Source organism: Haliotis cracherodii, unplaced genomic scaffold (assembly GCF_022045235.1).
Source record: "Haliotis cracherodii isolate W230 unplaced genomic scaffold, xgHalCrac1.p SCAF_1, whole genome shotgun sequence".
NCBI lineage: Eukaryota > Metazoa > Mollusca > Gastropoda > Lepetellida > Haliotidae > Haliotis > Haliotis cracherodii.
Genome location: NW_027266264.1, coordinates 68,917,146 through 68,931,533, shown reverse-complemented (window position 1 = coordinate 68,931,533; position 14,388 = coordinate 68,917,146). Strand labels below are relative to the sequence as shown.

Sequence of the window (14,388 nt, the reverse complement as noted above, 5' to 3'; positions counted from 1 at the left end):
GGCCAATATGTTCGTACATATATCTATGTAGATGGTGAACGTTGTAGTTTGTATGTGTTTTAAAGTATTATATTAAAGCCTAGATTCTGCCAGTGTTCAACAAAGTATTGAACAAATAGAAAGCTGTCTGACAAAACGTTATTGAAGTGGTGTGATAAATAATATCAACAACAATAAACCCTTTACTATCAGCACAGTTGATATACAAAGGCTGTGTGTAGTGGTAACGGTACGATCAACGTAAGGGATCACTAAGTCTATTCATGGGTATGTCCCAACCGTTTCTATAGAACAATGAACAGTGAGGAGAGGTCGGTACCGCATGACTGGGTTTTGTATATGAATGTCTTCACATTCACTGCATGCTGAGAAGTGTTTAACAATGTATGTTTACGAACGTTCATGGGAAAATCAAAAACGATCTTATACGCTGATCGTTAAAAACTTATGCGTATCGACGGCAGGATAGAAGGGAAGCAACTCTGTACGATTTACGTGGGGATACGTAACAAGAGTTATATCCCTTGTAGTGTGAAAAGTGTTGCCTGATGGTATTGATTCCATAGTTACTGCACACATTATACTAACATCTAGTCTCTGAAATGAACCTATTTTACAGATAAAAAACGTTGTTAAATTGTAGTTATGAAATATGATAAAAAGGAGTCAGAGACTTTTAGAGATACTGCAATAAGCTGGACTTACATTTCACGATCAGATTATTATTAATGGTGGGCATGAAGAGATTGAGAAATAGCTGGGGACGATATAGAAGGGGAGATAATCAAATTAATCTAGATACATCGAGAGAGAGAGAGAGAGAGAGAGAGAGAGAGAGAGAGAGAGAGAGAGAGAGAGAGAGAGAGAGAGAGAGAGAGAGAGAATATGATTGGTGATAATGTAAACCTATCCTTCCGAAAGTAGTTAAGAAAGGACAGCTACAATCTAACCTGAAGGCGGACAGGGGATGCCTGTTTGTCCCGTGTGGACAGTGGGTTAATATTCTACTCGAAGGAAGTCAATCATTCAAACATCCGATTGTTGACATGACTATAGTTAATCTGTTATGGCATGATAGATTAAATAGAGTCATATGAAAAAATCAGCTATTGTTTTTGAGTAGTACATTAGCTAACTCAGTCATTTGTTAATTGCAGGTGTGGTATTACAAAGCAACGACGTTGACTAGATCATCAAGACACATCTTTATTCCAGACTATTTGTTGTATTTATCAAAACACAGTGGACAGACATATCAGCATGCATTTAGCCTATGTATATATGTACCGAAAGTTGCTTTTAGTGACATTGTATGAAGTTGCGGACATTTGCACTGCGGTGTTTTTACATGTGTCAATAGAAGGGTGCACTAGAGTTGACATATAGCTTGGCATGGTGACTACTGTGGAACTTCCCTACCACGCACATTGCACGGCGTGGTGAGTAAACAGTCCATACTCCACTACCGCGCAGAGTAAGCAGTCCATACTTCACTACCGCGGATATTGCACGGCGTGGTGAGAAGCCAGTCCATACTCCACTACCGCGCAGAGCAAGCAGTCCATACTCAACTACCGCTCAGAGTAAGCAGTCCATACTCAACAACCGCGCAGAGTAAGCAGTCCATACTCCAATACCGCGCAGAGTAGGCAGTCCATACTCCACTACCGCGCAGAGTAAGCAGTCCATACTCCACTACCGCGCAGAGTAAGCAGTCCATACTCCACTACCGCGCAGAGTGAGCAGTCCATACTCCAATACCGCGCAGAGTAGGCAGTCCATACTCCACTACCGCGCAGAGTAAGCAGTCCATACTCCACTACGGCGCAGAGTAAGCAGTCCATACTCCACTACGGCGTAGAGTAAGCAGTCCATACTTCACTACCACGGACATTGCACAGCGTGGTGAGTAAGCAGTCTATACTTCACTACCGCGCAGAGCAGGCAGTTCATACTTCACTACCGCGCAGAGTAACCAGTCTATACTTCACTACCACGCAAAGTAAACAGTCCATACTTCACTACCGCGCAGAGTAACCAGTCTATACTTCACTACAGCGCATATTGCATGGTGTGGAGAGTGTTGTGCAACCAGTCTATACTTCACTACCGTGCACATCGCACGGTGTGGAGAGTGCTGTGCAACCAGTCTATACTTCACTACCACGCACATTGCACGGTGCGGCAAGTGTTGTGCAACCAGTCCATACTTTACAATCGCGCACATTGCACGGTGTGGAGAGTGTTGTGCAACCAGTCTATACTTCACTACCGTGCACATTGCACGGTGTGGAGAGTGTTGTGCAACCAGTCCATACTTCACTACCACGCACATTGCACGGTGTGGAGAGTGTTGTGCAAGCAGTCCCTATTTCACTACCACGCACATTGCACAGTGTGGAGAGTGTTGTGCAAGCAGTCTATACTTCACTACAGCGCACACTGCACAGTTATGGTGAGTGGTGAGTAACTAGCCTATCCTTCATGCAAACATCGCACTGCATGGTGAAACTAGTCTATCCTAATCACTCAGATGCACAGCATGGTGCTCGCTGTGTACCCTGTGAATCCATCACTACCACGTATATACAATGTGCAGAGCATGTCGTGCTAATTGTCCACTTCACAATAAATATTCAGCAGAACGGGTTACACAACGCCGCTACTCCAAAAGTCGAATGCATCAGGACTGAAAATAAAACAAAATGTAAATATTAGGGGTGATTTTTGGCGGTATTGTAACTGTAACAATATCATTGAGATTGTTTAAAGTACTATATCGATATTTCTTTCAATATTTGCAGTGATGTTGTGATTATATCCTGAGCATATATTCTTTCCATCCGTCAGGTGCCATTGGTTTATTGTCGACTTTGTGTCAAGGCTAACAATTTCTGACATTTAAATGACTCTCTTATCACAGTCAAACCTTCCTGTAAAGTCATAAATATACTGACTAAAGCATACATGTGAATTATTAACTGAGGCTGGTGATTATATGTATGTGTTTTAAGTCCTTCAAAACTACTAGTATTTAAGATTGGTACAAGCATGTCAACAAATAAAATTTTCATCGAAATATTTAAATGGACCCATAGACAATCACAGTGCGACGTAAATGGCCCTTTTGAACACATTCCAACCAGTGACATTGTGTCATTCATGGTTATATTAGTGCATATATTCCATTTATATCACGGTGTGTCAGCGTGATGTGGGAGGAAAGCCCGAAGTGCTGTGTCCTAGAATCTGTATTGTATTTGTTCTGTTATCAACACGAACAATGAAACCAACGAAAGCTATTCAGCAACAGTCTAGCAGACATGAGAGAAACACTTGCAGGAATTATATTTTTATAAAAATCGCAATGCATTGTGGTAGACATTTAGTATAGCAATTATCGCTAGAAAACATTTGTACGAAAACAATTCTTGCCGTAAATACAAACAATCTAATCGACGATATATATGTAAAGGATAGAACGTGTTTCCTTGACTTACTGTCCACTTTCTGACAAAATGCAAAATGCGGTAACATTAAAATAACGTCATTTGTCTGAATGATACCGGCGGCGGTCGAGTAGCCCAGTGGTTAAAGCCTTTCCTTGTCACGCCGAAGACCCAGGTTCGATTCCCGACATGGATACAATGTGTGAAGCCCTTTTCTGGTGTCCCCCATCGTGATATTGCTGGCACATCGCTAAATGCGGCGTAAAACCATACTCACTCTCTCACTGAATTATACTACTTTTTCAGACCATTTCTTGATAACGAGTAAGCTAGAGAAGACAAATTGTACCTTGATTTCTTTTGCTTTTTTGCTTTTTTCTCTGCTTTCTTTCTTGCTTTTTCCTCAGCTTTATCCTTCGCCTTTTCCTTTGCTTCTGGTGATCTGCAATACAGTATACATGTAGCACAGATCTGTGAGAAGGTGAACACGGTGAATTGTTTAGCATTGGTCTGAAGTGGGGAAGTGGGGGATGGAATTGACATACATGTATCTGCATTGGTTTTAAGTATTGGACGACCATTACTCAGTCTGCTTCAGCATATTTCCAAATCCTCCCCAAAATACTTACGTCTTGTTCTTGCAATATTTACTCAAGCAGTAAGCGAGTCCTGCCAGTAAACCAATAGCACCAAGTCCTCCGAATATAAGAGCCATTACATTTGCTGTATCGCAGAAGAAACCATCACACGTTCCTGAAACAGTCCATGGTGTGACAAGGTTAACACGTACTTTGTTCAATGTCAAATATACACATTGAGAACATTTAGGTGATCTAACGTGATGCAATTTGTTATGAAGAGTTGCCTCCCTTATGCGTGCCAGGATTCGCTGATCATGGTAGAAATGATAAATCTGCTTTGGTTGTGATCCAACACCATCACTGCGGTTGACACCAGGAATGGGCTTCCCACATTGTACCCAGTTGGGGAATTAAACCAGGTTCTTTGGCTTGACTAGCGAAAGCTTTGAAACCCCACCATCCCTAGGCCTACTACTTCAAGAATGCACATTCATTTTACAATGTTTCATTGATGACGCCAACAGAAAAGCACGTCATGCAATTTCCAATATCACCCGTTGTCGTGATTGAAGGTCAAGGTCACAATAACGTTAACCGTTTGTCCAGAAGATGGAAGGACAACGACATTGTGTTGGTGATTAAAAGGTATAACCCTTGAAGTGTTTGGGGAAAGACTATTACCACTGACCAAAAACGAAATTAGCACTACATCTGATATCGGGAATTATAACTGATTCATATGAGTACCTAGGTTTACGTCAACAAGTGGTGAAGTAGTAGTTGTAGTTGTAGTTGATGTCGACGTTGCCGCATTCCCTGTGCCGCCGTTGCCCGTGTTGGTGTTTGTCCCAGTCCCAGTCCCAACCCCGCCTCCTGCGTTGACAATAACAGTGTTGACGGTTGTGACGACGCATGCTGTAGACCTCACCGTCACAGTCGCAGGGATAACACTCGTCTGTTGTATGGGGTATGTCCCTCGGTCCTTAGCATTCACGGTCAGTATGCTCGTCTGTCCAGCTGCTATAGCGCCTTCAGAGAAAAATGTAAATACAGGTACCTAGTGTTGGAGTTTGTGAGTGAGGGAGAGGGAGAGACGGAGAGAGACACACAGATAGAGAGAAATAGAGAGAGAGGACACAGTGAGAGAAAAGAGAGAGAGGAGAGAGAGAGGGAGAGAGAGAGTGAAAGACAGCGGAACAGAGATAGAGGGGTCACAGAGAGAGAGAGAGAGAGAGACAGACAGACAGACAGACAGACAGACAGAGAGCGAAACAGAAATTGAGGGAGAGGGAGAAAGAGAGGGAGAGGGGGGAGGTATATTTGCAACCACTCACTCTACAACGCACAGGAAATCTCTCCACAGATTGGCGGTCGGGTAGCCTAGTGTTTTAAGCGCTCGCTCGTCGCGCCGAAAACCCGTTTTCGATTCCCCACAGGGGTTCAATGTGTAAAACCTATTTCTGGAATCAACCAATCACCCTGTCTCTTAATCACACTTGTGAGAACAGACACACTGGCATATCAACTGTAACCATTAATTTACTGAACATTTCAACAACACAATACGCAATCGGGATGGAGATTGGCTGATAACATCATTATTCCCGAATAACATAACTGGCATACTTTTAACCCAACTTTACACACTCATAATCACTCACTTTTCAGGTAAACACTCCCGTCCTCCGTGGCAGCCACGTTGCCGTTGGAGGTGGCTTCTATGTACACAACATTGTTGTTGTTGTAGTCGGAGTCAAACGTATCCTCTGCCACTAGAGTCGCCAGCAGCGTCCCGATCCGGTCACACTCCGTCACGTCCACCGTCAGCGATGTCTCTGTGAAGACAGGGGCATTGTCGTTGATGTCCTTGATAGTGATGTACAAGTCAGCGGTGTCCACAGCATGACCCTTGGTGTCATTGACCTGGATGGTCAGGTTAACGGTGTCCTTCATACTCCCAGGTGCTCCTGTGTCGATGTCGTACTCGATGGTGGAACTGATGACGCCTGTGGACTGATCTATGGTGAAGTAGTTCCTATTGTTGCCACTAATGATGCTGTAATAGTGGGTGTCGACAGCATCTTCATCTACTACTGTGAACCCCGGAGAGAACGTTATCTGCATCACAGGATAAGGGCAAATAATGTACATTCATGCAAACACAGCATGAGGGATACCCCCAGGTTGGTGTGTTAAGTTCATTATAGAATGTTAAATGTATAATGCGATATTAAAAGTGATCTATGTCCCAGAAGGTGTTTATTTGAAAGTAGTGAGTGAGTGAGTTGGGTTTAACGCCGCTTGGATCAGTTTTTTCAGTCATATCACGGCGTGTCAGCTTAATGTGAGGAAAGCCCAAAGTGGTGCAGGTCTCGGACGTTTACCACTTTGGTGAGGCCCGCGAGCGCGGTGTGGCGCCGACAAAACTAGAAACATACTCGAAGCGAATTGCGTTTCGATGCCACGATCAATAGGTTTCTGGTGTGCCTAAGGACAGCAAATCTGCACAGCGAATGGCGGAGTTTTAGACCACGTTTGCCACCCGTTCCCCCTACGTGTGTAGCAAGCTGTAGGTATCTATCTGGGAGTTTTGTATGTTTGTGTACTGTGTTGTTCTATTATCAACAGGACCAACGAAACCAGTAAACGTTCCTAATATAGCATGCTTGTGAGAAACGCTTGCAGGAATTATTGGGAACGCGCAATGCTTTGTGGTAGACTGTCAGTATATCAAGTATTACTAGAAAACATTTATATAGAAAGCAATTCAAGGTGTGTCCTGTTCTTTTGAATCTATATGTAGGTGTTAAGAATCAAAGCGTTTGGATCTTGCGGATTATAATATTACTAATAAAGCTTTCGTAATAAGGAACATCTTACAAATCCCTCGTACAGCTCCTTGGACAGCTGTTTCGGGGTGAGACTGGGGCCGTCGTTGTCGTCGGTCACCACCACGTGGATGTAGTGCAGTATGGGGTTGCAGTAGCCGTTCTCTGGCAGCACCGTTATATTGATCGATTTGAGATTCACATTTTCATAATCAAGTGGGTACGCCACCTTTATAGTACCTGGAACAACCCCATGTTAATGACGATAATACAGCATGTATTGTTACTGAATACACAGGGTTGCATCTAGGCACATGTCCAGGGAAAACTATACAATCAGTAATGCTGGGACTTGTACAATGGTTTACTATACGGGGAGTGTCTACAGGGCACCAAACAACGAAAACCAATTTTAGAAGAAAACACTTGTGAAAAATGGTCTTCTCTAGAAAACACTTGCCCAGGCACTTCGGCCTCAAGAGATATTAAAACTACACTGAATATTATTACTTCAACTGGCTTATATATCTGGGGTAAAATCATTTACTGGACACAGAACATGGAAACATATTGAATTGGATACCTTCAGCAACCTTCAATTGTCGTGGTAGTTTTGAGATATGTTTTATGTGTTTCACACTTAATTGAACAAAATGCATCTCCATAGTTTTTAACAATTTTGGGGTAGAATTTTTGCCGAGAACATTCTGGATTCAAAGTAGGAAACTTCCCAGAAACCTTACTTTTCACACTGTGTACTGCAACTAAGGATCATTGATACAATCGAATGTGATCGTGTAGTGTGAGGATCTTTTACATGTTTACCATCAGTAAAGCTAAACATTGACAAGGCTTCCTCTGGGTTTGTGGAATAGTCGAACGTGACAGCCGGTGTTGTTGGCGACGCCGTCAGCGTGATGATGTCGCCCGTGGTATTCTCCACCACGTCTATGTCCTTGTTGGCGTTGGAAATAGTCGGCGCTACGGACGCTGAAACCACATGTAACGTGCCATGTATCTCACGGGCAATGTATTAACGTACCTAACGTAAAGTGTACATATAACATGACTGGATATAGGGGATAAATGCTACCCAGCTAATAAAACATTTCAGAAAGACAACATCATGTTTGTCAATGTCTTTAAACGATAAAAGAAAATAAACCTTAGTCATCAAATACCTTTTACCAATATTTTTCAATAAATATAACTGCACATTATAGTATGAAGAGTATACTTTCACTTCCCATGAAAAGATGGATATATCAGTAAGACACCATGCGTTAATATTTATATGGCCTTCATGCCGGTTTCGAACCAGAGAAATGCCCATGTTACGCATCGTAAGGACGTGTACACAGCTCGTCCAACATTGAACCACAGCCCTGGTCTCGAACTACGTACCGGTGAAGGCACACGTAACAGTCAGCGGCCCTACAGCCGGGTTCTTCTCATCTTGCACTTTGATGCTGAAGGTCACAGACGGGTTACATTCAAATACCAGCGGGTTCTTCGCCCTGATGATTCCATCACCTGAAATGATAACCGCCTACAGTAAGATCCTTCAAGGAATATGCTTTAATAAATTATACCTGTGTATGTGAGAGGCGGTGGGGTAGCCCAGTGGTCAAAGCGTCAGTTCGACGCGCCGAAAACCCGGGTTCGATTCCCTACATGGGTACAATGTGTGAAGCCCATTCTTGGTGTCCCTTGCCGTGACATTGATGAAATATTGCAAAAGGCGACGTGAAATAATACTCACTCACCTGTCTATGAATTATTTAGAATGATTACTTGTTAGGATATAAGATCGATTGTAATAGCTGCTCTCTTTTTACTGAATGGTTATTGGGGTGGTATAACGTCACAATTCAATAACGATACGTTAATGATGTCAACATGTACCAACATTACATCTGAACAATAGGCAGACAACCACATGGAGCAAGGCCCAATCTAACAAGCTTCTTTTTTTCAGACCAAAGTAACACATTATATCAGTGCTTTTCATACTTAGAGTACATTTTAAAAACAATTCTCGGAAAATGGATGTCCATACGCTATAGCACATGCCGCTGAATGCTCAATGTTAGAGGGACGTTGATTACTCGTGATAACTTTGGTTCTGAATGCGTGTACTCAGCGTACCATCTATGATGTAAAGCAATGCTTGATGTCCGCCACATCCTGTGTACTCAGCGTACCATCTATGATGTAAAGCAATGCTTGATGTCCGCCACATCCTGTGTACTCAGCGTACCATCTATGATGTAAAGCAATGCTTGATGGACGCCACATCCTGTGTACTCACTGATTCCTATTTCAAAGTTGTCTGTGACGGGAGTTGTGGACATGCTGTAGTAGAGAGTGTCGTTGTTGGGGTCGACGGCGGACCCGCCATCGAAAATCACCTCGCCCGCCACCGTGTTTGTTGGGAACGGGTTCTGTTTGCACTGGTCTAGATAGAACAGTTTCATGATACAGAATGAAAGAGCAACAAAAACATGGCCATGATAACAAGTCATCTCTACAAAAAGCAGATTCCGACTTTTATCAAGTACACATGAATCAATCTTGCACATGCATATAAGTTACTCGGAGACACTCGGCATATTCCGGTACCAGAGCAGCACAACTTCGCACAACATGAAGGCCAATTTGGAAAACAGCTCATTACATGCTTAACAGAACTTAGATGACTGTGTATTCACTGGTAAATAGAAACACCATAGGGGTAGCAGTTCCATTCAAATTGAACCGTACCGTCCAGCAGTGCAGAACCATCAACAAAATTAACATTGACATTGAGATTATGGCCCACGTCCGTGGCTCATTTAAGAAAACTGTGGAATGCCTTGACATGCTTCACAAGAGGATCATCAAACAAATAAATGTGTGCAAAAAGTGCCCAATACAATTCTCATGAAGAGCCGCCATGTTAATCAAACCACGCCCTCCCATTATGATTGGTAGACATAAGCGATTGAAGAAGGGGCGAGGGTGGTTGGATCTTGTGTCTGGCATGATTCTTCATGTGAGGGTGTCAATATCCTGAATTTCTTATTTCGTCCAATCAACATCACCAACAGAATACGAAAGGACGGATACAGCGTAAGTATTTGTGGCTTTTACTTTATTACATCATATTAGTATTGTCATTAGTAATAGTATTATTAGTATTATCAATAGTGTTATATTCATGCTACCTGTGGTGAGAGTGAAGGTGGGTGCCTCGTTGGTTCTGACCCTGATCTCCACCACAGCAGTAGATGCCTCTCCAGCTCCGTCTGTACATTCCACCTCCATGTTGTAGGACGGGGCCCTGCGGTAGGACAGCGTCCCCTGACTCGCCAGGTAGTACACGCAGTATCCTGAAACATGCAGGCAGTTCACCCTGGGTAATCCGGATTAACTGTCTTGAATAACTCACCCCGTTTTGATCGACGTATTATTGGCATGGACTATATTAAATATGTATTCGTCCGGACGGTGATGTTTCGGGAGTAACACGGTTTGAACGAACGGGTTGTTACTGTGCACACTGAATTGAGACGTTGACATTCTATATGACATTACAGCGCCATACTGGTGGTGAACAATAATAGGCAGAGTTGTCATCAGAAAGAACGCGTTAGCTTAGTTGATGAAGGCAAATCCTCAATTTCACTTCATAAAAAGTAGTAGATGTGATATTGGTATCTTTATCATGATAACCGGAAGCAGGTCATTTACAAAGTAGATGAAATCTCGCCACGCGAGATCTCGCAAAGGACTTCCCCACAAACCCTTCTTCATCATGGCCTCAATCGCCTGAGTAGCCAATTTGCCAAGTTACCCTTTCGGTTCGTTTCTGTGACAGTATATGAACCACAAGCGTGTAAGAAAAGCATCAGATTCAGACCATGGTCATTCACTAGGTGAATCTGATAGCCATTCTAGCTCTAGTTCCGATTTTGACTCTGATATTTATTCGATTATCGAAACGTCTTGAAATAAAATAGTCACAACGTTGAATGTGTTCCTTTTCTTACAAAGTGGCTTCAGTCGCTTTGTCACTTTACAAGGCAAATACAAAATGCTAAAAAAGGTCAGGATAGGATACCTTCATCTGGATTTACTTGGTAGATGTTGAAGCATGTTCCACATGGCGAGGATGGGGAGATGCTGATGCCACTGACCGCGACGTTCAGGTCGCTGGTACAGTTGATGCACACGAGTTTGGTTTCAACCTGGGTGCCTTCATCGATATTGCAGACAATTGGGGTGCCACCTATCACGGGAGGAACCTGTATAACGGCAATACATTAAGAGTGAGTGAATTAGATTTCAATTGTATCACCATGTTTTCACCCAGGCGACACAGGTGGCAGCTGAAACCTACGAGCACGGGTATGGTGCTGATATACCAGGGATCGTAAGTATCTGGGATTCGAACCTGAGAATTTAGGAATACAACTGATAAGATATCTATTGTTTAGGATATGTGTCATTCAGTTGCATCAGAACGCTCTGTGGCATTATTAGCAGTACCAGCCGTGAATTGGTCACAAGGAACATAACAATTATATCGAAGCATCACTACATGAATTGTTTGATCAAGGAACCTGGTATAACTGACATAAAAAGTCAGTGTGTTAACTGAGGAAGAAATCTGCCAAAACTATGCATCGGTACTATCAACGTTTGATTGACTCTTAAACCTGAAGACATGTCCATTCCTCTTTTGTCATGGATTCGAAAGCACCATAAAAAACTCTTCGAAGAGAGATATAGTGCTGGGTTCAACAAGTTTACCATCAAACTCCTGTAACCATAATCCTTAATACCGTCAAGGAAGGACTTTCTTTCTATCATCCAAAACTGGCTCCCACAGGAGATATCGCGTGGATGAGATCAAGCGATATCTACCCTGTAGATATCAAAATGTAGAAAACTGTAGATATCGCTGCAATGAAATTACATCACAATGATTTGCAGACCATTGTGACGTCACTGGTTACCATGACGTCACAATCAAATGACATTACTAATGGCTCTGCTACTGAAGCTATTAGCAGTACCTTTTACACTGAAGACACTGCTAATTACTGTCTACAAACTGAAAAAGTTGTAAGAATGATGTTGGATGATAAATAAAATCTCACCCTCGTGTCTTTTGATATCAAATATATCAACACTCGTTGATAAAAGTGGCAAAAGTCCTCGGCAAGCCTCGGAAGTTTTTCACTTTTACCGTGTGGTATATACTCGTGTTGATATATTTGATATCAAAAGACACGAGGGTGAGATTCTCTACACAAATAGAATTAATTCCATGTGAATTCTCCAAAGGTCAAAGGATTTGCTTGACTTTTTGCAATCCAAGCGAACCAAGCGTCATACAACTTTTGCTCAGAAGTTGTTTAATGAAGTTTATAACATTCAAGGGCCCAGTAAAGCTTTAAAAAAGTTTTATGGTAGACATGTTGAAGACATTTCTAAATTTGACGAATCAGTGACAAAAATGATGTCCGATGCAATTTCCTATTTTGACTTGTACCATATGTTGCCGTGTTTTTTCAGGTGTACAATTGACTTGCCTTTGCATGTGTTTGTGACGAGTGCCACCGGTAGGGCTGGATACTCTCACGATTTCGCGAAAACCTGGTGCAACCACTAGTTGACAGTGACACATTAACTCTTGTTCATGTCATATGGTCCGAATCGAAAAATCGACTCTGCTTGGGGAAGAGATGTCTTATGAATATGGAAAGGGTTTTGTCGCTTTTATATACATAGAAACGTGGTTCAGGTCACTAGCTCAAAGATTACAGGATTCAATAATTAATATTATTGTACAAAATGATTATCAAGCAAAGTTTTTTTCAGATCTCATTCCAAAAGGATATCTACTCTGAGCACTTACAGTAGCAATATTCAGACAATAAGTCATGCAAAACCATTTGCCGGATATCATCAAACAATGGAACGACCTGCCATACTATATAACAAATGCTGAAACTACTGGGATTTTAAGAGATTATTATAGAGAAACGTCAAAGTACAAACTCGCGCCTTCTCTTCTGATGTAGTGATCTGAATATCTATAAATTATAACGACACATTTCAGATAACGCTTCTTCTTCCCATGCGTATCCGTACACATGTCTTCTAGATCTCTACTGCGTCTAGCTATGTCTCAAATATACTGCTTTAAGAAGGGAAGTGTTCTTAAATGCCAAAGGGAACTAACTGGATACAGTATTAAGAAGAAAATGCAAACGAAACTCGCATAAAACAATCAATCTACACATTTTGAAATCGAAATACTTAGTTGTACAATGATGTATTTAGCATAATGTATCTATTATGTGCAGCGGGAAGGGGTTGGAAATGAAATGAGTGAGACAATTCAAACCCTGGACCGCCGATGGTTCACATCCCCAGGAAAATCCGAGAAGAAGAGATTATTTGTTAAAATAAAATTGAGAAGATATGTCAAATATAGGGCAAATACAATTATTGGCGCGTTTACTCCTTTTGTACCGATGTGGACTCGACTAGTGCCTCGTCAATTTCGCTTGTTTCTCATGCAACAGTGAGCACGCTTACTATGAAAAACAAATTAGGGTATTAATATAAAATCATTCAGATGCAAGTGCAGTATTCAGTTTATGATCAAATATACAAGCTCCAAAACAAATATGCTTAATCACATATCACAAATAATTTGTACTATTTTAAAGCATAACTTTACAAAAATACCATTTCTATGTGTAAGGCCTCCGTGGGCGAACTGGTAGCGAGTTCGGAATAGATAACGACGTGTCTTAAAGTATTTTTTCTTTAGGAAATGTAATTCAGGTATGATATGTTAGATCAGGCTACTATATTGGAAGTAGATTTTTTAAATTAAAGAACAAACATGTTATTACATTGTTTGTAAAGACCTATTTCTGCGGAGTGAGTAAATAGTATGTATGTACCTCCCTCTAATCAGCATACTGACCCTTTGTGATCGATACACACAGGACACACGACTGGAGGTAATTTCAGGATAGCAATGTACAGACAAACAAAACAATAGGATGCCACTCTATGCTTTGGCAGGTAATGAAGTGCAAACCCTAGTGTGCATGCCAGACTGAGTTAAAAACCAGAAGTCTTTCTTGCCAGAATTTCTTTTAGCATCTCATGCTGGTTACATATAAAATTTGAAAATTTTGCTTTTACGTACGTGGTATTCAAAATACAGAATTTTAACCTCACATCATTAAAGTACTTTTAACACTGTCAGACTTTCAGGGTAGCCTAGTAGTCCAAGCGTTCGTTTGTAAAATGTATTTAACCAGTGCTCTGTTTTTTCCCCAACGTGATATGTCTGGTATATAGAGGAAAATTGCGTTAAACAAAACTCACTCACTCATTCCATAAATGTTAAGTGGATAGAAAACAATCATTAGCTAGTACGTACATATGTAAGCTACTTACCCCAAGTGTTTTACTGACAAAGAAGACGTACAGTAACAGGACTGACCAAAGAAGTTTCAT

At 41.7% G+C, this 14,388-nt stretch overlaps 1 protein-coding gene across 1 annotated transcript; it reads right to left on the bottom strand.

Annotated features, from left to right (window-relative positions):
• Positions 1-2,649: 2,649 nt before the first annotated feature.
• Positions 2,650-14,388, bottom strand: LOC139467847 (cadherin-1-like). The gene is made up of 12 exons (XM_071249351.1): positions 14,329-14,388; positions 10,961-11,144; positions 10,065-10,229; positions 9,170-9,316; positions 8,263-8,391; positions 7,684-7,848; positions 6,911-7,098; positions 5,692-6,148; positions 4,778-5,059; positions 4,079-4,202; positions 3,799-3,891; positions 2,650-2,689 (listed from the first exon to the last, which is right to left on the bottom strand). Exons 1-12 carry the CDS (start codon positions 14,386-14,388, stop codon positions 2,650-2,652), a joined length of 2,034 nt encoding a protein of 677 aa, XP_071105452.1.

Excerpts from the sequence above, each read along its gene's own strand:
- LOC139467847 (XM_071249351.1), bottom strand. The coding sequence starts at position 14,388 with ATGAAACTTCTTTGGTCAGTCCTGTTACTGTACGTCTTCTTTGTCAGT. Across the intron at positions 11,145-14,328 it reads TTGTCAGTAAAACACTTGGG|GTTCCTCCCGTGATAGGTGG; the intron begins GTAAGTAGCTTA and ends GCCGTTATACAG. Across the intron at positions 5,060-5,691 it reads CGGGAGTGTTTACCTGAAAA|GCGCTATAGCAGCTGGACAG; the intron begins GTGAGTGATTAT and ends TTTTCTCTGAAG.